At 48.2% G+C, this 24,358-nt stretch overlaps 2 protein-coding genes across 10 annotated transcripts in view; both read right to left on the bottom strand.

The window, feature by feature from the left end:
* Window positions 1-10,234, bottom strand: part of Afap1l1 (actin filament associated protein 1 like 1) — a 54,437-nt gene extending 44,203 nt beyond the window's left edge. For all 3 annotated transcript variants that reach the window (XM_041641405.1, XM_041641406.1, XM_041641407.1), the window contains exon 1: window positions 10,128-10,234. In XM_041641405.1, the coding sequence (XP_041497339.1) occupies window positions 10,128-10,143 (16 nt within the window). In that variant the 5' untranslated portion in view covers window positions 10,144-10,234. The remainder of the gene's footprint in view (window positions 1-10,127) is intronic.
* An 11,439-nt stretch (window positions 10,235-21,673) lies between these two features.
* Window positions 21,674-24,358, bottom strand: part of Ablim3 (actin binding LIM protein family member 3) — a 118,807-nt gene continuing 116,122 nt past the window's right edge. For all 7 annotated transcript variants that reach the window (XM_041641398.1, XM_041641399.1, XM_041641400.1 and 4 more), the window contains one exon: window positions 21,674-23,674. In XM_041641398.1, the coding sequence (XP_041497332.1) occupies window positions 23,561-23,674 (114 nt within the window). In that variant the 3' untranslated portion in view covers window positions 21,674-23,560. The remainder of the gene's footprint in view (window positions 23,675-24,358) is intronic.

Below are 24,358 nucleotides of genomic sequence, written 5' to 3'. Positions count from 1 at the left end.
GGGTTTTTTTTTCTTTAAATCTCATAATGTTTTGTCTAGGTGTTTATTTGTTATTTATCATTTTATTTTTACCTTAAGATCGTTTGCTTATATATTATGGTTTCCAATTTTGTTTCTGTATGTGAAAATATGTATGTTAACTCACCACCTGCATGGGGGTTTCTTGTGATTTTTCTTTTACTCTTTTTCTCTGTTTTTATTTATTATTATTACATTGATGCCTGTTTTGTATTCTAGTAAGAGAGAAAGGGTGTAGACTTGGGTGGGTAGGGAAGTGGGAAGGATCTGGGAGGAGTTGGGGAAGGAGAATGGTAATTAGAACCTCTAACTATTCAGCAGCTCCTCAGCATGGTCTACAATCCTAAACTCAATTATTTTTCTTGCCCAACTGCACAGTTCTTTGATGCCTCTGCTCTATTTTCGTTTTCTCTCTTTATGGACCTGAAGAAGAGCAGTTAAGAGTAACCACACTACAGCCTGAATGCTCCCGTCTTGATATTTCCTTCAACAAATAAATTAACCTTTACTTTGGAATTTAGCCTGACTCCAGTTCTCAGGATACAGGCAGAATGTAGCCAGATTATTGGCCAGATTATAACAAGATGGCCTCTCACCCAGTTCCCAGAGCATCTCCAATCCTGCTGTCTCCCTCCAGTGCCAATAAAGGGTGTACACGAGCAAGAGCCTTGAGGGTGCCAGGGAGAACTCCAGTTCCTCTCTTGCTTATTATGGAAGAAAATCAGACACAAACTTGCATTCCAAGCCTCACTTTGAAGAACTGAACTGCAATGCTTTCTGTGCACAGAGCACCTTCCCATGCCTGCCTGGAGCCTCCTGATGGCTTCCATGGAAGAAACAGAGGATTAAATGAAAACAGGTACAGACAGGATCGGAAAGGGGTAACTAGACACTAGCAGGCAGCCAAGGCCCTTGACTCTGGTCTTATCTGTGTCTATAATTAGGCACATCACAAGCAGCAGAGCCTCTGAGAATAGGGCACACCCTGTTGGAGACCAGAGACTGTGTGTGTGTGTGGGGGGGGGGCTCTGTGGAGGCCCTCAAGGCCCTGCTTGCTTCTTGCTGATGTTCTGGGCTGCAGGCATGTGGTTTTGCCTGCTCCTCAGCACCTTCTGGGTCTCTCTCTCTCTCTCTCTCTCTCTCTCTCTCTCTCTCTCTCCTCTCTACCTCTTCCCCCACCTGAAATACCATCTGCGGTGTTTCTGAGGGTCTTGGCTACAAAGTGTCCCTTGACACTGTCCCTCTGGTCCTTTACACTTTCTCTTTGATGGGCACCAACCAGATATGATTTCAGGTCTCACTTTTGAGCTTGCTCCCTATAGCCCTTCAGAGCCACACCTGGTTGCTAGCTAGAGGCAAGGAAAAGCCATTAGTCTCTCTGGTTTCCTGGCACGGTCCCAGGAGATTGGTTTTCTTGGTTCAAGTGTAGCTAAAAAAAAAAAGTCTTCCTTGGATTCATATCAGCAGGATCTGCCCTTAGCACACCCTCTACCAAGAATGGGCAGGAAGGGTAAATATTTATTCTACAAATGAATGAATCTGATTCCATCTTCAAAAGAAAGCTTTTGTATAAATTATCATAATTTCTCCCTCCTAAGATGCCACCGATTTGAAGATGTTTTTTATCTACTGAATAACAGCTTTTTCAGAAAAGGGAAAAAAATGAATAAATTAACATGTCAATTGTAACATACACTTTGAGGTTTTTAAAGAAAAACTCTTTGTACCAATGAAATAATAAAAAAAAAATTGTAATTTTTTTCTTTTGGTTCTGGGTCCCTCAGAAAATAGGTTCCAAACCTGACTCGGCCGCGGTGATGTAATGCACAGGCAGATTCCCACAAAGTGTGCAGCAGAGCCTCAGATCTGACCCCTGGGGACTCTAAATTAGCGGGGCTGGCCCTGGCTGCCTTGCACCGTGGACACCAATGGCAGGCTCTGCACAGCTAAGGGACAGGCCTGTCCCCAGAAGAGATGGGTCTGTGTAATGCCACCTGGGGGCTCTGTCACAGACCTTAGGAAAGCTCCTGCCCTTGAACCTCAGGTCCCCACTGTAAAACCGAGGGAGGGCACATGGTTTCCATGTGTTCTTTTGGCAAAACCCATGGGGTTTGCTTGGCTTCCACTGGTGTGTGTGTGTGTGTGTGTGTGTGTGTGTGTGTGTGTGCTGTGTTGGGAGTAAGACAGAGGGAGGTTTCTGTGCTCAGTACTCCCACTTCACCCAGTGTAACTCTCTATCGCTTAACATTTTGTTTGAAAAATAATTCTGAGGCTAAACATAATCTGGAAAGCAGAGGGAAATGGCCGTTCCCATTTCTTGCACTGTTTACAGCCTGTGCTTCATTTCTCAGTGTTCCCAGCAGGCTCCGCACTCTCTCTACACCCTACCAAGAGTGGGCAAACACCTCTGGGAAGGCCTAGACCAGTGCTTCTCAACCTTCCTAACGCTGAGATCCTTTAATATAGTTCTCATGCTGTAGTGATCCCAACCAGAAAATTATTTTTGTTGTTACTTTATAACTGTAATTTTGCTACTGTTATGAATTGTAATGTAAATATCTGATACGTAGGATATCTGATAAGCGACCCCTGCAAAAGGGTCATTAGACCCCCTAAGGGATCGTGACCTACAGGTTGAGAACCGCTGGCCTAGATGGTTCATGTGTTTTAGGCTTTGCAGGATGCATAGGGTCTGTTTTAAGTACTCAGCCGTGGTCTTGTACCAGCTCATCAACAACACACACATAAGGACTGGGCACAGTCCTTTGCCAACAGCACTAATAAACCTGTTATTGGGACCGTGGGTTGAGTCTGCTGACCACTGTACTCTGCTAGTCAGTGCGCAGTAATCTGTCAGGTGAAGAATCTGAAGCCCAAGAAGGTGACCCAAAGAGCCAGCGGCTGTGTCCCCGTCTTCCATCTCCAATAGTGCACCAGCTTCCTTAACTCACAATGCTCACTGAGCCGCCTCTCCTGCCTAACAAGGACTGTGGGCCTCTGGGAACTACGCGAATGAGAGGAGGTGCTGGGACAAGACAAGTGCTCCGCTGCTCTCTCACAGATCAGTTTTCCTCCAGGTTCTTAGCGGGCTATAAAAAGCCCCCTGGCCTGCCTCCTGGGCAGCAGACTACTGGTGAATTCCCCCAGCTGGAATGACCGCAATGTGGTGCCACATTCTGCCCCCACCATGGCCTGACAGCTGTGCCAGGGAGAAGGACCATGCCTGGTCAGCGCTGCCCCTCTATCCCCCATGACCGGCGTCACTGGCATTCCGGAATGGAATTTTACATGGAAGGCTAAGCCAGCCTGGGGCCCTCCTGGATCAGCCTCCTAAGGCCTCTTTAATGCTAAACACCAGCTATAGTGGGATGGTTGGGAGGGGGAAGACTTACCACCTCAACTCACAGGGCTGCCTGTCTGTACCCCTTCACTGATGGAGGGTGTCCCACAGGATGGTTCAGAGATTCTTCCCTCAGTACCTGTCCCATCCCTACCTTGTGGTCTTTACCTAGTGAGCACTACCCTGCCCCCAACATTCATACAAAACAACAACAACAACAAAACAATGTTAAAGACAAATGGGACAGTATGAGAAGAAAAGTGTTCATACTGCAAAGCAAATATTCAACAGAGCCCAGAGACCACTGTGCCAGCTGCACATCTGGCTGGGGTTAATACCAGAGAAACTATTCAGAATCCTAAAATTAAACAGCAAAAGAACCAATAGTACAGTTAATAAATTAGCTAGTGAACCACAGTCCTCAAAAGAAGTACAAATGACTACATGGACTGGGGTCATGGTGAGTGTCAACATGAGTTGGGTGTGACTATAAACACTCAGCATTTGGCATCGGTTGGACCCCGAAGACATAATGCAGAAAACACTCCTACACGTTTCCAGGATTCGCCTGGAAATGGAAGACACGTGCCAGCGAGAACTAGAATCTCCTAAAAGCCCAGCCTCCTGAGAAGGACTGGTAACTGAAAGTCTTAGGGGAACTAAGATGGGGATGTGTCAGAAGACCCCACAGGCAGGCGATGCTGGCCTGGTCTCTTTCAGGAAGGTGCTGAACTTCTGGCTCTTCACCTATGGAAGGAGAATGGCTGTAATGGCTGTGCTGGCCACTTCCTAGGGCTACTGCCATGGCTGGGACGAGCCCCAGAAGAGAAACTCAAGGATGAACCGGTATCTGAAAAGGAACTCCAGCACCAGTTCTCAGTCTGATGATTCTCCTATCACATGGCTGCTTCTTTCCCAGGGCATTCCCCTCCCCAGCCCATACACTGTCGTGAAGTGACAGTATACATGATGACCCCTGGCACTTTGACCAAAAGTTTTCCATAAATGCTTAGCATCCACAAGGCCAGGCTGAAGTGAACACCACTGGGGAGATGTCAAATGCCTCTCAAAGTTGAAAAAAAAAATGCAGGGCAGGGTTAGAAGGAATTAGATAGATTCTGGGCTATGATTAAAAAAAAGCCTGCATGGCTATTTATGCATTTACTTTTAGTTTTTTTGAGATAGGATCTCACTATGTAGCTCTGGTTGGCCTAGAGATCTATGTAGATCAGGCTGGCTCCAACTCACAAAGACCCACTCGCCTCTGCAGGGATTAAAGGTATGTGCCACCATGCCCTGCTTAGTGAGTTAAGAATTAAAAGCAAGAGAACTTTGTAGCTTGTCGGCGTCTACCCTGAGTGACAGGTTCAGACCACAGCGCTCCACTTGGTTGAAAGGTGGGAAAGTCCTTTGAATAGCCCTCAGTTACCTAGGGCAGGCAACAGGAAACCCTGGAAGGGTGTATGAGTAGGGCCAAAGGTCATGGCAGAGCAGTATATGGGAGCTGTGGTATTCACCAGTGAGAACAAGTTTACCCAAGGGCTTTGCAAAATGCAGATTTCCCAGATTGCATCCCAGAACCCTTGATGGGATCTCTGGAGTGCGATTTCTCTGAGCTCCACGTGGGCATGGTTTGGAGCCCAGGTAGATTAGGGAAACACAGCTTTAGACACACAGGGAGTAGTCCTTGAGGCACGCTGGAGAAGTCCACAGTAGAAACAGGAAGACCCTGTAGGGGGAACAGGATATAGGAGAAGCAGCCACCCAATAACATTTCCTAATAACAGTCAACAGGATCTGGGATCTGACGGCACAAAGGAAGCAATGTGTCGTGATAAAGCCCATACTTCTGTCCTTCAAATCAAGATCACCGAAACGGCAAATCCTGGTGTGGAAAATGACCGCATCCAGGGTCTACTCAGTACTGGATCCGCTCCCTTTCATTTCTTCACCATCTTGATAGACATTTCCTAAGTGCCGAACATGGCGGGAGGAGCTGAGGAAGAGGCTGTGAACAAGCTAGGAAATGCCTGTCCTCAAAGAGCTCCTACCAACAGTGCATGCCATGCTACATTAACTGCAGCTGTGGAAATGACCACCAGCAGCACACGGCGCTCTGAGCAGTGGCGAGCAGAGGCAGCTGGGAAGACTGGGAAACACTTCCCTGGGGAAGAAATGTTTGCACAGTGACTAGGGGCGACAGGAGTGAGGAAGGGAAGGCATGGAGTACTCAAAGCTGGAAGGAGTAAAACCAGCAGCAGCAGGAGGAAGTGAGCTGTTAGCAGGAATGGAGCAGGATAACAAAGGCCTGGTGGTGGTAGCGGCTGGGGGGGGAGGGTACTACAACATGGCGGCGTAGAGTGGGAAACCAGAGAGAGGTTCAGGTCTGCTTTGTACTCTTTCTTTCTCTCTTTACCTTTCACTGTGTGTGTGTGTGTGTGTGTGTGTGTGTGTGTGTGTGTGTGTGAGAGAGAGAGAGAGAGAGAGAGAGAGAGAGAGAGGGGGCACATACGGTTGGAGGGGGCACAAACCACACCATACACGCCAAGGCCAGAGAACAACCTGTGAGCCAATTTTCTCTTTCCACCGTATGAGTTCTGAGGATCAAACTCAGGTACTCGGGCTTGGTGGCAATGTCTCCACCCACCGGGCCACCCCACATGCTCACTGGTTTTAAACATCTGCCCTGAACTACATCACACCCTCTTCTCCCCAGACTCCATCTTCACACACTGGTCCATCAATCCCCAAAATGCCATGCTGCTGCATGCAACCTGGGAGCCCTGCTCTCTACAGTGTGCAGGAAGGTGTTTCTGGAATCCTCTGGAACATCAGGTGAAGGTGACGGTAGTCCTTTGCCTGTATACTGATTGAGGACTGTTTAACCTCTGCCTCACGGTGTGCTCAGGCAACACTGCTTTATCTCTTTTTCATTTCTTTACTGCGTTTCTGTCTGTAGTCCTCTTCCTGCCTCGGTTTCCTGAGTCTGGGATGCCACCATCCCTTGCCACACCCAGCTTCCAGCTTTGAGCATTTCTTTGATTGATGCACCTCTAAGCGCAGCCCACACCAGCCTTTGGCAAGCTTTTAAGAGAAGCTTCTACAAGACAGTCCTATTGCCTCTCCTATAGGGATGCTAGCCGGAGAAGCGAGCTCCTGTCTCTCCTTCATGGTTTGTTTTGTTCACGAACAACCCCCACTTCCTTTGACAGTTCCCCACGCCATTGTGTTGGCAACAGAAAAAGCTTCAGGCAGGCTCATCTGACACGGTGGGGAATGAGTTCAGAACTTGAGCCCCTGGACGTAAGCTGACTGAATACCGCCAAGCACTTGAGTGCCCCTTGTACGCTAAGCTCTGTATACATATGGTTCACATCTATCTCCAAGAAAAGGCAGTCTCACTTTCCACATTTAGCTTCATCCGGGGACAGAAAGTTCACTAGCTTGTCCTGTGGGAGTCGTGAGGCCTACCTGTGTGCTACCTCATCGGTGGCCAGTTCTCTTTGTGTGACAGACATACTGCAGGGAACCCTGTGGGAAAGGAGATTCTATGTCTATGACAGGGCTGTATGAATTCTGCTTTGCTTTCTCCGAGGCGCTATGCTATGAGAAGAGAAAATCCCGCTTCCCAGGTTTGCTCCTATTCTCTCTGTGGAGGTTTGACGGTATAATTGTGTCAGAGAGCATGCGCAGGGTGACCGAGATAGAAGATTTGGGATCTAGTCTTGTTTTAGGGCATGGCTGTGCCCTTGCCACCATGGAGGTAGTTAGCAGTATGCTTAAAATCAAGGTTGTGTTAAAGCCTTGTTCTGTGTTTCACACAGAAAGTGACTGCAGATCAATGTCAGTGGCTGTTCTGGATGGACCTGAATCTCCTGTCCACCCCTACCTTCTACCCATTCATATGCTGAAGCCCTAAGTCCCATATGATAGCATTTGGAGCCAGGACCTTTAGCAGGTAGCTGAGGTCAAAGGAGGTCATGAGAACGGCCATTAAATCTGAGGGAGCTGGTGTGCATCTAAGAAGAGAAGAGGCGTGTGAAAACCCAGAGAGAAGACGAAAGCCAGGAAAAGGCCTCATCCAAAGTTAACCTTGATCCTGGGCTACCAGCTCGGAGAGCTGTGGGAAAAGAGATTCCCGTTATTAAAGACACCTGGTGTTTGGAGCTGTGCCACGGCCAGCTTTCCTGAGAGGGGAAAGCCTCTGACCCACGAGCTGTTCAGAGAGCACACAAGGCGAAAGACAGAACAGGGAGCCTAGGGCCAGTGGTGATTCCAACTGCCATGGCTGCAAACACTGGTTGGTATTCTTGCCCAAGGTGACCCTAGCCTGCCCAAGATTACCCTACCCTGCGGTGGTGGGACAGGCTAAAATGAGACCTGCCTTTTAAAAACTTTCCTTGATGTGGTGGTGGTGGTGGTGGTGGTGTGTGCATTTACGTAAGGATATGTAGGGGGGGGGGTGGGCACAACAAAGAAGGCTATGTCTAACTTTAGCTTCCTGTTGCGCTATGGCAAAATACGACGGCGAAAGCAATTTAGGGGAGAGGGGACTTTCTTCGTCTCCCTATTCCAGGTGACAGCCAGGGGAGCCAGGGCAGCAGGAATTTAGAGCAGCAAGTCACATCCACAGGCACGGACAGAGGGAGGAGGCTTGCTTTGTGGTGCCCAGCTCACCTTTCTAAACAGTCCACACATCACACATGTAGGGGGTGCTGCTGCTCACTGTTAGGCTGTATCTTCCCAGATCAGTTTACAGAGCCAAGGGAATCTCCGTCCCCCTCCCCCCAAGGCACACCCATAGGCCAACCTAATCCAGACAATCCCTCATTGAGATGCTCAGGTCATTCTAGAATGTGTCAAGTTGATAAAGCCAGCCATCACAGCCGGCTAACATAATTTCTGAAGTCTTATACTTTATCTTAAAGACGTATTTTGCACGCGAGTTCACAAGACTCTAATCCACGTTTGCTTTCAGCACAGTATTAGAAATTGTCTCTCAAGGGAGAAAACGAGATAACTTGGTTGTGTGCACTCTGGTCACACACCGCTTTACTCTAGGGTCGGCATGGCCTTTAGTAGATCACAGAGCAGTGCTGTTGTGAGAATTTTGCAGGATTCTTTTTAAAATAGACATTCTGGCCAGGTGGGGGTGACGCACGCCTTTAATCCCAGCACTCAGGGGGAGGCAGAGGAAGAGGGAGGTGGATCTCTGTGAGTTCAAGGCCAGCCTGGTCTACAGAGTGAGTTCCAGGACAGTCAGAGATACACAGAGAAACCCTGTCTCGGGGAAAAAAAACCAACAGAAAACAAAAAACAAAAATCAAAAATAGACGTTCTGATGCATTAGTTTGAGATGCATAAGATGCATGCTTCATCTCACTTGATAAACCACATTGGTCTGTTCCTATCATGTGCCAGACACTGTCTCACAAACTCTGCTTCCTGGCTTCTGGAACTCACTTCCGGTCAAGGGAGCAAGATCCAGGAAGCCAATACTACAAAACTAACAGGACCCTGTGAGAAGAGCTGTGCGGGGAGAAGGGAAAAAGAGGTAGAAAAGGTCAGAGTCCTTGAATGCTCAGGGAGGTCCCACCTCTTAGCTAGTGGTCTGGAGACGGCATTTTGAAGTGGCCCCATTGATTGGTACAGGGAACCAGGCAGGATTGTATGTGACATCTGAGGATGACCCTGGCTTTAGATGTGAGGCTGGAGCGTTGGGGGAGAGCAGAAAGAATGGGAAGTGCCTACTCTGCTTTTCTGCCCTGGTGTGTGGGTGTACCCTCGACCAGAAGTCAGTTAACAGGTGAAAACTGCCTTCAAATCATGCCTCAGCCTGCTCTCCTGAGACCCCGAAGGAGAAGGCGGATTTTGTGCTGGAGAAGGGTGGTGAAGAGGACGGGGTGGAGGGTCCTCTAAGGCCCTCTGAACTTACACACCTGCTCAAGCGCTCCTCCCAGCCCAAACCCTCCCTTTTGCCCCTGGGGCCGCAGCAGAGCAAGCAAGGGGGAGGGTTGTTAAGTTGATTGTCGGAAGGGAGAGGAATTTTCCATTAACAGCAACAACAATAGAAACTGCTTCTGGTAAAGACACAACACTCTGTTTGCCAAGCGCCTTCACACCTGTGATCTCTGGATTCCAGAGGTGCCGCCTGAACCCAGGCATTTGACACTACCCCCCCCCCCCCACCAGCACAAGTAGGCACACGCCCGCTGCAGTGTTCTAACCTTTATTGACGCGCGTGCTCTACCCACCCCAAGGCCCCGGGAAGCCTTTATCTTTGCCCCGGGATAGTCCCAGCTGCAGTAGTCTGCAGGACTCTAAAACGTCCACCAAACACAGGCAGACGCGCGGAAGCGTGCTCAGGCAGCCCTTCTCCCAAAGCAGCTGAAAACATCGGTGTCCTGGGGCTTCTCCTAGGGCACACAGTAGGAGCCACAAGTGTGGCTGTTCTAGGACTATAACCTGTACCCCGTATTCAACCTTCTCCCTCCTTGTGGGGAGGAGGGGGTAGTTGGCTGACCTCAAGAGTCTTTCATAAAGTTAGGAAATAGAGTGTTTAAACACGCCAATTTCCCACTTATGAGGGGACTCAGACCTAGGCCACGACACACACGGGATTGCTCCTGCTGCAGGAGGCACCTGTGCCCAAGTGTCTAGTGCCAGTCCCGCCAAGACCCACCGCCACTTCTCCCCGACTATCTCAGCTCCTCTCCACTCTCGGATCTCCCAGGTCTCCCTTCCCGGCCACCGCCGTGGTGCCACTTACCCCGGCCTCGGTCCATGGCGCCGGCGGGGATCCCGGGGAGCCCAGCCCTGGGCGCAGCAGCTGCCGCACGGGCGGCGTGCGCTCTTGGGGCTGCCCCAGCTGCTAGCTCGTCCCCTCCCCCAGACAGGATGCTCGCAGGACGCCCCCGCCCCGCCCTGCGCGCTCCCGGAATAGACCCGTGTACGCCTCGCCCCCTACGCCGCCGGTGTCCCGGTCCGGCGCTGGCCAGCGCCACGCCCTGCTTTCTGCCGCCCTCCTGTTGGGCTAGTAGGGACAGCCTCACTGCCCACACACTTTGGTGCCGAGCCCGGGTTACCGACCTGCCTGGACCACTCAGTTTTGCTTGCCCTCCGCTAAAGTCAGAGAAGCTAGCCACTTCACTTTCCAGGCAGGCTGTCTGTGGGGACTGCGTTAGGACTGCTTAGGCCCACCTTTTTGGCTTTAAGTTTATCTCCACTTCCAGAAGTTCTTTCCTGAGCCCCTTCCAGCCTAGATAGCCAGGCCGGCAAAAAGACAACAAAGGAGCGAGAGAGGAGTGAGAAACAATAAACAAAGATCTTCCGAAAGAAAATCTCCCAGGAAAAAGACTAAAAAGACAGGCGGTAGATGGGGCCCACTTTCAACTTTCCGAGTTCCTAATGTACTAAGATGTGAAGAGATATCAAGCCAGCGTGATAGATATTGCAGAAGCGAAGAGTTTTAACACCGAAAATACAACACAGTGCATGCCTCTGAAGGTAATTACGGGATGCAGAAAATGAATTGCTACAGCCCAGCCAAGAGAGGTAGTGTGAAGTTGTATAAGAGTGTTAACTCTTATTTCTGGTAGATGGACTGCAGACAAGCCCAATGCTCAGACTCGCTTCCCCAGCTGTGCCTCTGATTTGACTGGGCAGCTACTTTGTAGCATATCGGACGTACTTGAGACACTCCTGTAAAGACATCGAAGCAAGAATGGCCATCTTGTATTTTCTTCAGCTTGACATATTTCCTCTGTTGGTTTTACCTGCAGGTTGAAATTAACATTGTCTTTGCAAAATGACCCCCGTAGTTTGTTTAGTACATGTGTGTGTAGAGTGCTCAGACGGAACTTGATTTTTTTTTTAAAGAAAAAGTCTTCTGAGCTTTTTTTCTTCTACCCAGGTACTGCGTGCTATGTCCCATCTGCGAGGCCTGCCTGCCCATCTGTGCCCAGAGAGACCTCAAACTGACCTCACAGCGCTGTTGGCAGGGCAATGAAATGATGATACAGACCCAGTTTATACGCCATAAATAGCTATGAAAATGTGAGCCATTGTTAGTTTCCAAGCTCCTCTTTGTTCCTGCCCGCTTTTCCAATTTGAAAAGGCCATTTTCAGTTCTAAAGCAGCTAACCAACAATGGCAAGTGGATTTAGCATCCTAAGTTCACTGCTTGAACTCTGGAACTTGGAAGTCATCTGCGTATTCGAAGTTCCCAGGCCAACTCACTAGTTTTCAGTGTGCTGCAGCACAGGGCATCGAACCCAGGGCTTTCCTCAAGGCAAGGCAAGCGCTTGACCTTGGAGCACCACTCCAAGTTTTTGTCCCCTCCCTCCCTCCTTTCATCCCTCTCTCCCTCCCTTCTTTTTCTCTTTTAGACAGGTTTCTTCCTAAGAAGCTCAGGTTGGCCCCAAGTCATTAATCTCTTGCCTCTTGCTCCAGGGGCTGGGGGTACAGTGCCAGGCTACCATGTCCTCTGATGAAATAACTTTCAATCAACAGTATAAAATATTACCATTGCCAAATAGGTGGAGGTTTTCGTAGACATTGTTTTTAAAAAGTAGAATTTTCAAAAACTTTAAAGGATTTTGAACTTTTATTCAAATAATTGGAGCAAAGATTTCATAAGAATTTGCGTGTTTTTATGGGAGTGACCTATGTAGTAGGATTAACTGAATTATGACCTAGGAAATGCATAAAAATGAGAGTGGACACAATCTACGCACGACTCTGAGAATTAATGAGGTTTGTAGGAGGTACAGCGGCTCTAGCTTAGCCTGTAACTTCGTCTGCTGGAACTGCTGGCCAAGTGGGCTGCAACTTGGTAGCTGTCAGAATGAGTCAATGAGATGCATGAAGAAGATATCCGTGTATGAACACAAAAGAATCATGACTTGGTTTTCTACACTTTTTGTTTAAGAAGGAACAAGAAAATGATTCCCTCTGCCCATCAGTTCCCTTAGGCAGCATTGATTGGGATCTGTGTAAGCTGGTATTGAGAGGACAGGTGTTAAGTAGGAGTGAGCCCCATCTTCAAGGAATCTATGAACTAGAAGCGGGGTTAACTTTAACACATATTATACTGTAAAAAATACACGAGAGAGATCCAGGGCTTTGGAGTCTATGAAGACAAAGCAGTGGCTTCTTACCGATCATGGAGACAGCACTAGAAGGTAGGCGTGTGCTCGGGAGTCAGTTGATCCGAATGTGTAACGAGAAGATAGCATGACCGGCAAAGAAAACAGTGAGTGCGAAGACACAGAGATAGAACACGGCAGGACTGTCGGCAACGCGGTTTGCATTGGCCAGATCACGGGGTATCAGGTGTTAGGTAGGAGGACAAGGATGTGAAGGGGACTGTTGATGTCTAGTATTTAGTTCCCTCTTCTGTTTCTCCATATGTAACTCTGGCAAACATTATGAAGACTTGCCTCATATCTTCCTGCTTGCTGCTGAGTTTCCCAGGTTCACCTGGTGCTTGTCGAGAGAATTCCACACCCAGAGAAGTCCAGCTTTGTAAAAAGATATCGAATTCGGCTCCAGGGAACAATACCAGGAAGAAAACGTTCAGCTCCCTTCTGCTCCTGGTCTTGTGAAAACAAATGATAGTCCCCAGACTCCCTCTTCGCTTATCAGGTAGAACAGGAAACCCTGGGAAAGAAAAATTTGGAGTCTGAAGGGCTCTTGTTTCAGGGGGAGAAATACTGTCACCTTCTAACCTGTCATCTTGCATCCCGGGTCAGCTTCCTCTGCACTTGCCAGAGTGACCTTTTCATGACCCTAAGCAGACTATGCTATTTCCCTCTTTAAAAAAAAAAATCACGTTCTCCTTTGCCACCAGTGGAGCATTCGACTTCCTTGTTACAGCATTCAGATACCTTCTTTGCTGAGCTCGTAGAATCTTGGGGAACTCCAGGAAGTATATGAAACTGGACCAAGGGGGATCAGATACGGGGTTGGAGTTGTTGCTGTGTGAATCTCAGTTCTTCCACTGGGTCATCAATTATAATTTCTTGCTTACTTACCCATCCTTGGCTCCAGATCACTGTGTGGGTAAGTGCTGTGCCTTATTCTGAGATCCCCAGATCCCAGCTCAGCACTCTGTGTCTAGTAAGTAATGAGAAAGATTTAGGACAAGAGTCGTTCAGTAAACTCATGGCACCTGCAAGGCCTGCTGTCACGGACTATTGCTAATGCTGAGTCCAGGCCTGTTATCCCTCTGGGAGTGTCTTATTGGTATCTATTTTCGGAAGGAAATGCAATTGCAAGGTGTCTTGTGGAAATGCTCTGGGCTCTCCAGGCTCCTGTGTGCACCAGGGGCCACATAGCTTCCTCTCCCACGTTCTTTGTTCAGGGTGATCCCCAAGCCTTTTGCTTGAGTGTCTGCTGGGTGCTGGCTGCTGGATGAAAACCTCTCTTGTTCCACACAGCACAATGTTGGCATTATAGCACTGGACCAGGGAAGTGACACATGCCTTTGGTCCACCCTGGGCCCCAGTCACAGAGAGCAATCTGGTGACAGCTGCAGGGAGGAAAGAGGGTGAGGGAGCACTCCTCTTTGCCGAGAGCCTTTATATTCCTGCTCCAGGCTTTGTGGTTTATGTGCAGCCTGGCTAGGGGGTTCCTGCTGATCTCAGGGCTCAGGCTCACCAAGGCAGAAGCTGTGAGGCCAGAGGAAATGTTTGAAGGACCCTTTGTCATCGTGTCCAAATGCCTCATATAGCCTGGCCCCACCCTAGGTTCTGCCCCAAGGCCAGAGAACAATGCCCCTCGAGAGTGACCATACTCTGAAGTCCCCAGGGGTAAGGGGTTGTTTGGATTGCTAGGGACACAGGTAAAGCAGGGCTCTCCTCTCCCCTTTAGAGGGGGAATGGCTAACAGCTCAGACCTGGAGTGGCCAGGTTGGCATTCTTTAGAAGAACCCAGAAACTCAGATTTTTCACATAAACATTAAAAAAAAGTTGTATACATACACATGTGAGCTTATGTGTGTCTGTGTGGTGGCCAGAGGACAGCTTAAGGGAATTGGCTGTCTTCTCCCACCATGTGGGTCTCATGGGATTCAGGTCATGTAACTCGGTGACACACCTTTACCTACTGAGCCAACTCAACAGCCCATATGCTCTGTTTTGACGTAAGAACGCTGGTCACAGGCTGGGGATATTGTTCAGTATGTGCCCAGCATGCCTGAAAGCCTTGGGTTTGCACTCCAATGCCACACAAACTGAGTGTGGTCTATAATTATAGTATCAAGGAGGTGGAGATGGAGGATCCGTATTTCATGGTCATTCTTGACCGTTTAACAAATTTGAGATCAGCCTGGGATACATGGGGACTCTGTCTTAGGAAAAAAAGTTGATCATTAATTTCTCTTGTTTTAGATTAGTGGTTCTCAACCTTCCTAATGCTGTGCCTCTTTAGTATAGTCCCTCATGTTGTGGTGACCCCCAACTGTAAGATTATTTTTGTTGCTACTTCATAATTGTAATCTTGCTACTGTTATAGATTGTAATATAATTATCTGTGTTTTTTGATGGTCTTGGGTGACCCCTGTGGAAGGGTTATTTGACCCCCAAAGGGGTTGCGACCCACAGGTTGAAAACCACTGTTTTGGAATATCAAGAACCAGCTAAGCCATGCCTGTGGGCTGTATCTGGCCATGGACTCCTTCCCTTCTGGAGTGCCTGTCCACTCAGGACAGAATGCTAAAGCAGAAGCCTCCTTTTCTGAGATGCTGACTATTTTATTCAGATGCTCAAGGCTCAAGGGAAGTACTGGGCTCCGGGGTCCAGAATGAACTAACCTGGATCTAGGAAAATCCCAGAGCTGAGAGAAAACTGAGACACCAGCCTATCTCATCTTGTCCTTTGTCATGTGGGGAGATGGAGGCCAAGAGCATGTAGAGACTTTTAATAAATTACACAAGGCCTTAGGGGCGGAATGGGGAACAGTAGGGCAGGAATCCAGGCTCCATGACATCTTTGTTACAGTCCCTGGTCTGTCACTCTGCTCAGTGTGTGGAACACAGTGGCGAAGAGCTAACCTTTGGAAAGAGTCTTTGCAGTCCAGGGCATGACCGTCAAACCTTCTGAACTATACCTTCCTCATCTAGGCTAATACAGGTTCCTAGCAGAGTGACAGGAAGATTTAAACGTGTCTATGTCTGTTGAATGCCTGGTGCCAGGCGTGACATAGAGCGAGTATTCTTCAAACGCCACTTGACGATTTAGGGAGGTAGCTATTCAGTGGTTAAGTGTATGGGCATCAGGTGAGATGGCCCTGGGTTCAAGTCCTGACTTTACCACATGCAGCTGTGAAAAACAGGATGCATTGCTTCCCAAAGGCTCAATAGGTTCATCTGAAAACTGAGGATAAAACAGTAGCCGGGACACAAATGAGATCAGAGCACAGAGCTCATCTGTTGGAAGTCTTGCCATTATGTCATCGGTGAGGGTTTCCTTTGAGGAAGTTGTCAGAAGCTTATGGAAATAGTAAGGAAATCTTGACTACATAGACCCAGGCTGCCCCCTGCAGGAAGTTTCTTATGTCAAAGCCCTGGCTGTGGAACCAATTCGGCCAGGTTCCTGATCCCTGCAGGAGCACCTGGGCTTCTGGATGGGGGAATTGCCAGGCTTTCAGCGCTTGCTGCCACCGAGGCTGATGAGGAGTGACATTTTGTACAGATATGAAACAACAAAACCAAAGCCAGGCAGTGGTGGCGCACACCTTTAACCCCCAGCAATTGGGAGCAGAGGCAGGCGGATTTTGAGTTTGAGGCCAGCCTGGTCTACAGAGCAAGTTCCAGGACTGCCAGGGTTACACAGAGAAACTCTGTCTCAAAAAACAAAACAAAAGAAAACCAAAATCAAACGAATGGCTAAGATATTTCATCAGAAGGACAAACTTTGGGTCACGTGGAGTTTGTTCTGATCCAGGTGGTCCAGTGTGTTGGGGAGTGGGAGGAAGGCTCATTTATGTGTATTATAATCACTTGTGGCATTGGGAACCAGAGATTGCATAAGACTCTAGAAATCCTTTTCCAGGGCCGAAAAAGCAAACTTCTAGTCCTTCACATCGGCTTTTCCATTTCCCTAGTGAGTCCTCCCATCCTGCCATGAGCTTTCACAGGGACGGATACAGGCACTGTTAGGTTGCTGGGGTCACCCCTTACATGGCCAGCACACGAGACTACACTGCCAACGCTAATTCAACTCCTTATGGTGGAACTCTGAACAGCTTAAACCATAAGGCTGATGTAGGGAGAGCTGCTTCTAAAGAGAGTGCAGAAACTGTCTGTCTGTCTGTCTCTGTCTCTGTCTGTCTCTGTCTGTCTCTGCCTGTCTGTCTCTGTCTGTCTCTCTGTCTGTCTGTCTCTGTCTGTCTGTCTCTCTCTCTGTCTGTCTCTGTCTCTCTTTCTCTCTCTCTGTCTGTCTGTCTCTACTGCAAAGGAGGCTAGCAAGCTTCCCTAATAGCCGGAGAATCCAGAGTATGCCTGATAACTGGAGAATCAAGTCTGTCTCCCTGCAGTTCCAGCAGTGGTCCAGAGGGGGCACTCTTAGCCTGGGGAAACAATGATTTGAGCCTGCTAGAGATGGTGGCGAAGATGAGAGTAGTGTTTAGGTGGCACAGCTCATGTCAACTAGGAAATGGTCACAGACTTAGATGACATATCATATTTTAGTTTTACTTATGTGCACACTTGTCTCTGCTGGCCTTTGGTGTCTTTTGCCTGTGTCCCTCAGGTCTAGCGGCAGGAGGAGTTAGTAAAAGGCTATGCTTCTCGAGAATTGTACATTTTGCTCATTTAGAGCCCCACTCCAGGGCAGCAGCTCATAATGGTAGACGTAAGTGAGTGTTTGCAACTGTGTAGTCAAAACCTTTAGTGTTGAAATGCTTAGATCCTCATTGCACACAGGGCACTGATGGAGCGGGCGTAGCTCTGGGATGTCAATTGCTATTAATTTTTTAAAAAAGTATTAAAATATTTATGTATGTAGGTATTTTGCCTGCATGTATGTCTCTGCACTTCATGTGTGTCTGGTGCCCAGGGAGGTCAGAAGAGAGGGTGTTGCATCTCCTGGAACTTAACTTATAGCTGCCTGTGAGCTATCACGTGGATGCTGAGAACTGAACCTGGGTCCTCTGCGAAAGCAGCAAATGCTCTTAGCCATTGAGCCAGCGCTTCACCCCCCACTTGCTACTAATTTTTAGCAATGCTTTGTTTCCCCATTAATTTTTCCTAGCTGTGTTGAATAGCGGCACTTCTAGCCCATGTGAAACTCCTCTGTGGCCTTCCATAGCGGATGTTCGCATCCCTGTGCCTGCAGTCTGCTAAGGGCAAGTGTCCCTGGTGCAGCTGATCAGGCTCCCCTTCTCAATGAACATACTCAAGACTCTGTTGGTCTGTTTGTAGCTACAAAGTGCGGCTATTGCTGGGTTTAATTATAACCTGTGATATTGGAGACCCCTAACACTGTGTTCTGGCTTGTTAATGTAATGTTGCCCTCCAGTATTCAAAGAGGTTATATATATATGGGAAAATACCCTTCTCCAAGAACCTCGGAATGTCCGAAAGAAAAGGTTGAGTCTGTCCTTAAAAGACAGATGGCTCAGGGCAGAGTGTCTCACTTTTACTGCTGCGCAGCTCTCGGAGAGCACATTAAAATACAGATGCCGAAGGAGAGGCCAGGGCAGGGTCTGCGGTTCTATATTCCTCATCAGCATTCCTGATTGGAGATGACACTCTTTATCGGAACAGTTGGATCAATCCTTCCTCACACTCGTTATTAATAACCACAGAGCAAAGTCAGACTATCTGTACAGAACGTGGAGGAATGGGAAGGTATCTTCTAGGCCTTCTGCGTGCCTACCTGGCTATTATGGCCCCTGCCTACCTGGCTACGGTTGGGAAGATATTTGTACACTGTGTGTACAAATTGTTGTGGTTAGTTTAATAAAGAGCTGAACAGCCAATAGCTAGGCAGGAGGTATAGGTGAGACTTCTGGGCAGAGAGAGGAAGTAAGAAGAGGTAATCGAGACACAGAGATGACAGGGAGAAGTAGGGGGTGCCAGATGGAAGAGAGGTAACGCCATGTGATAGAATGTAGATAAATGGGCTAATCTAAGTTATAAGAACTCATTAGGAACAAGCCTAAACTACAGGTTGAGCTTTAATAACTAAGAAGAGGTCTCGCTGTGGTTATTTGTGAGCTGGCAGCCAGCCCAAAGGAAAGGCTGACTCCAGGCTACCTCTGATATCACTTTTTCCTTTCCTTGTTCCACTCCATCCTCACTCCCACCAGATCCTCAGTAGGACAAGCTCTTGTCCACCCAATGCCTTGCATGCACTGTTTCCCTTTGCCTAGAACATTCCTACTTCCACTTTCTCTGCTGACCCATTTCGTCTTTCGCTAGGTGTTTGAAGGGAGTTCTTTTCCCAGGGAACCCTGTCTGCTGACTCTGTAGAGGTTGTTCCCATGTACCATCTTTTTCTGTTTACTCTCTGTAATCCAGGCTGGCCTCAGATTCAGTGGGTGCCACTATCGCCGCCCACCTTTTTCTGTTTACTTAGAACTTGTTTCTCTTCTAGACCGGAATGCAGGAGGCACGTCTCCCATACTGTTTATCTGGCAGCAGAGGCCCCAGAAGTAAACATTTGTTGGGTGCATATGTAGGCAGGAACAAAGATATTCTTGGTATCATTTTGTGCATTTGAACCACTTGTCTGGAAGGGAAGGAAAGTGGAAGAAAAGTAGAAATATATCCCTTCCTTTTTTTTCTTTTAAAAAGAAACTGGGTCGGATGATGGTGGCTCACATCTTTAATCCCAGCACTTGGGAGGCAGAGGCAGGTGGATCTCAGTGAGTTTGAGGCCAGCGTGGTCTACAAAGCAAGTTCAGGGACAGTCAAGAATATTGCACAGAGAAATCCTGTCTCGAAAAACAAAACAAAACAAACAAACAAACAAAAAAGGAATTGGTGTGCACAACTTTAATCCTAGCACTAGGGAGGCAGAGATGGCTAGATCTTTGTGAGGTTGGGGCCAGCATGGTGTACACAGTGAGTTCCAGGATTCTAGGACAGCCAGTGCTGTTATACTGAGAAAATCTGTCTCGAAAAATATTGTGTCTCTGTGTGTGCATGTGTGCATAGCACATACGTGGAGGTCAGAGGACGAATTATGGAAGTGAGTTCTCTCCTTCCACCACACGGGTCCCAGGCATTGAGCTCAGGTCATCAGCATCTCGCCTGTGGAGCTATCTCACTGCAGCAGAATTATTCTTGCTAAAAATTATAGAATAAGAGGTCAGGAAAGAGGCTAACCCATGCCACATTTTCAAATTTTCAAGATTATTCATTCCTTCATTCATTTATGTGTTTCTGGGGGAGTGTATGCACACATGTGTGCTGGTGCGTGCACCTCTGTATGCATGTGGAAACCAGAAGAGAATGTCAGATGTCTCCTTCTATGTCTCTCTGTCTGTTCTTTCAAGTCAAAGGCTCTCTTCGAATTAGAACTTGTGTTTTTTTTTTTTTTTTTAGCTGGGCTGGAAGTCAGCAAGCCCCAGAGATGCCCCCAGTCTCCCCTCCTCCCCAGGCTGGTCACAGGTGCTTTGGATGCTCAGTTTGTTACACAAGGACTGGGACCCAAATTCTGGTCCCTCATGATTGCTCAGCAGCTGCTCTTTACCACCGAGCCGTCTCCCTAACCCCTGCATCCTGTCTTCGGAGATGTCAAAATGTGAGCAGAGTGGGCAGCTTAAAATAGAAGAAGCGCAGTAAGTCTATGCTTCTTAAAGAGTCGATGCAGAGTTAGTTTATGAAATACTTGGTTAAATGAAACTGCTGCAGGCCATCTCAGGGTCCTTGGCAGTGTGCATCGAGTCTCTTCAATGGCACGGTGTGGCCCAAACTCTAGCCCTCACTCATGAGTCATGGCTATCCCCTTTCTCATCTTTCTATTCAGTAGGGCCTGAGCCTCACTGTGGTGGTGGCTAAAAATGCCAAACCTAAATGTCCTCGCCTCCACTGTGCTAAACACATAGATATGCTCAGGAGAGCACAATAGAAGCCGACTCAGGAGCTCTGAGAACGTTTTCCTTGTTAAATTAGACATGTGGAGGGAAATTTCTTTCCTGTCTTTAAAATATGGTTGTGCGAGGAGACACCTAGGATCACAGCTGATCCTTGGTGTCTAGGGGACACACTGGCAGAGGATAAATGCCAGGATAGAAAGGATGATGGGATTGGAGGGGGCAAAGAATCAGACTCTAGATGGCATTGCTGAGCTGCTGAGTTCAGAGATCTTGCATCCTGGGTTTTGGGTTGCTCTTACTATCCAAGCCACTTTTAAGAAGGCAGTTTGGACTTGCAGGTAAAAGGGACTTACCTGCTAGGAATGGGAAGCTGGTCTGTCCAGTTAGACAGGCCGAGAGGACTCCTGGCCCTCCTGGTAGTAATTATGTATCTTCAAAGTGGTTCCATCTGTGAGATGGGGGTGTTAACTATGGCGACCTGTTGGGTTGCTAAGAGGCCTAAATGAGAGGATGTGCCTTTAGTCCTTTGCATAGGCACACTGGTGGTATTTAACACGACCTTGGTTACAGAGTCTTATTTGTGACTGAAACCCCCTCTGCTATCTCAAGTACCCTGCATTCTGCAAAGAACAAGCCACATAGTGTTGACCCTGTCTGTTTGTGTGTATGTGTGCATGGTACATACATGGAGGACAGAGGACAACCTTGGGTGTTGTTAGTCAGATGCTTCTACCTTGTGTTTTGGGACAGGGCTCTCTCAGCAGGACTTGGGACTTGCCAATCAGGCAAGGCTGGCTAGCACAGGAGCTGTAGGTATCCAATGGTGCCCACCTCCCCAGAACTGGGATAGTAAGCGTGTACTGCCATCTCTGGATTTCTTTTCCTGTAAGGCTTATTGATTGAACTAAGGCAGTGGTTCTCAACCTGTGGTTCTTGACCCCTTTAGGGGTTGTCAGACGACCCTTTCACAGGGGTCTTGTATCAGATATCCTGTATAGCAGATATTTACAATTCATAACAGTAGGAAAATTACAGTTATGAAGTAGCAGTGAGATAATTTTATGGTTGGGGGTCATCATAACACGAGGAGACTGTATTAAGGAGTCATCGCATTAGGGAGGCTGAGACCCACTGAATTAAGGTTTTTTTTTTGCCTTAAGAACTTCAGTGACTCCAGTCCTGGTCCTTAGTTACTTTTGTGCATAGTCAGCTTGTTCCTATGCCAGCTACTCACTCCTCCCCCCACTCCAAAAGACAAGAGGACATGGGTTTGGGTTGAAATGATGTGCTTTTATGGGAAACAAAAATATCCAACAACAATAACAAAAGCCCTTCAATCTCCCAAGTCGTTAACCAGTGACAATGAGGCAATCTCAATGATTGCATCTGGCTGGGGACGTTTCTAAAGGGTCAGGAAAGTTGAAAGACATTGGCCAAAAAGAGAAGTTGCAGGGAGGTGACATTTTTTTTTTTTTTAAATGAGAGTACATTAGACTTCCTTCATAATCCCTCCACCCTGTCACCCTTCCAACTCGCAGATTCCTCAGATCCTTCCTGGTTTTGCTCACAAGCAATCTCGTCTAGAAGCTTCCTTGGTCTGCACCAGCTGCACACACCTTCAGCAACGTCACGTCACACATCCTTTCTCAGGCCTCCGTTCGTCACTTTCTGCCTTGCATCCGATATGTCTGGTACGTCTTACCAGGACTCCTATTACTAGGCGTGCCCCTGAAACTAGGGCCCTCTTTGATTCATCCCAGTGCCCCTCCCCCTCCCCCACTCCGTGCTCAGCATTCAGCAGGTGCCCAGGAAGGGTTTGCTGCAATCAGCTGTACATTTGCTATGCCACATCACCAGCATTTCGAGCACCATCCTTGTCTTTTTAACACTTCTCCATCTTTCTTCTATGACCCCCAAAGAGTGTGACGCAGGCATCTCCAAGAAGGAAGAGCGGCCACCAGTAAACAGCTCAGAATGGTAGCAGGGGTGGTGAGAGAAGGTTCTGTTTTCACCTGTCGCAGGAAGAGAAAGAGTCCAGTCCCTGAGGTCTCTGGCGGCAGAGCATGAGCAGGGCTGCTCAATGCCTCATTCTGGAATCCCCTCAACATCCAACGCTTCTAAAAGCTTCCCCTGGGAGATGCAACCAATGTTGTAGCAGACCCAAGGGGATGGGTGTGTGTGTGGGTTCAATATGAATGCATTGCCATCTAGGGAGGGACCAGTAGCATAGGCCAAGATTTTTCTTTGGGCTGTGGCCTATTTTCCCTGGACAGGGGCGGGGGTGTCTATCTCGGATGCTTGCTGGAGCTATGGTGGGAACATTAGCCCTGTGGTGTGTAGGTCATCAGGCACATAGACTGTAATAAGGCTGAAGAGTACAGGCTGCAACAATGGCCTCTCCTATAAAGGGGGAAGGGTGGGAGTGTGTGCTGGAACCACTGTGGGGCAGGGAGAGGAGCCAGTTGGAGGTGGTAGGGGGAAGGGAAGTGCCGTTTTCCTTTTCTACCACGAATTCTAGATTTGCACGAGGGAGTGTGGTCAGGACCAAGGGTCGAAGGAGGAGGGGTTGCTGCGCTGAGGAGAGGCCAGGGCCCATCCACTCTGTACTGATGTAAGGAATGGATTCGAGGCCCACATATCTAACTGCATCACCCCACAGAGCACTTAGCTCCTATTTGGAGGTGTGGAGAAAATTCTTCAAGAGGCCTCCGAGGTGCTCACTGATTTGGGTGGATCACGGTGGCCTTTCCACCAGAGGGCCCATTTGTGACCACAGTGAAAACTGGAAGGTCAGCATCAGCCCTGGAGACTGGGAGATGGTCCTGAAGCAGGGAGTAGAGATCCCTCCAGGCACCTTTCAAAAGGAGAGTTAGACCTTGGGGACTCAAGGTGGGACAGATGTTTCAGTATAAAAAGGATCCCAGTAAAAGGATGGAGTCCCTTCAAATCCCTTCCCAGGTCCCACAGTACTTAGAAAAGAGAAGTAAGGAGCATAAAAATACCTCGACGATGTGGGCTCGCCTGACAGTACAGAAAAGCAAGTCTCATGGCAGGCAGCATGTTGTGTCCCATTATACAAGAGGATTATATCGCGCGTCAGGATAGAGATTTACATACATCTTTATATAAATGCATCTATATGTATAGAGCCTACGCCTAGAACAGCCGGGCTTGCTTCTTCAGTTCGTTCCTCTTCCAGAGGGCAAGTCTCTCGAACTCGGAGATGGTCATGCCAAAGACTTGATAGAACTCCTCCTGGGACAGGTGGCGCTGCATGGTGTGGAGGAAACACAGGCAGCATGAGGATGCGAGTTGTGGGTTCAGAGATCTCTGTACTTCACTGCAGGTTCCCTGGGCCTGGCCCAGAGTCAGAGCAAGGAAGTTGTGTGGTGTTTGATGAATGGATTGAGGGGCAGGAGGCCCTCCTGGGGGACCTCTGGAGGTATGCATGCTGGCTGTAGAGGCTTCCCTTGCTTCGAGCTCTGCTGGGTGTTGACTTTTTCCAAGCTCGATTTGTACATTGGCCTCCCCTTTATAAATTCATGTTCCATGTATCTATGTCCATAAGTATATGTGATTAATGCTACCCAACTCCCCTTTGGGAGAAAAAAGGGGTACACCCAAGGATTCAGGGTGTACTGACTCTTATTGATACTTTTAAAAATGACTTAGCAGGCTTCTCATCAGAAGAATGGAAAAAAAGAAACCTCACTGCTTATATTTCTCTACCCACTGGAGTGTCCTTTCTTTTCCGTGTATGGAAATGAGTTTGCCATATAAGCAAACACTCTTCTGCATTTCACGGCAGGTTCCCATCCTCCCTTCTAATTTCCCTTCTTCTCTGTTCTCAGAAATCTTGAAGGCTCATGTCAAAAGCCCTTAGACTTAGAAGTATATGTCATTTAAAATGTAGTAAAATATTAGGAATTGATAGATTTAGGTGAAGGGTAGGTG

This window comes from Microtus oregoni, unplaced genomic scaffold (genome assembly GCF_018167655.1).
Source record: "Microtus oregoni isolate MIOR12 unplaced genomic scaffold, Mior012 000069F_ref0000032, whole genome shotgun sequence".
NCBI classification, from domain to species: Eukaryota; Metazoa; Chordata; class Mammalia; order Rodentia; family Cricetidae; genus Microtus; species Microtus oregoni.
Note: the sequence above shows the minus strand (reverse complement) of the source record. Positions and strands in the feature narration are given on the sequence as shown.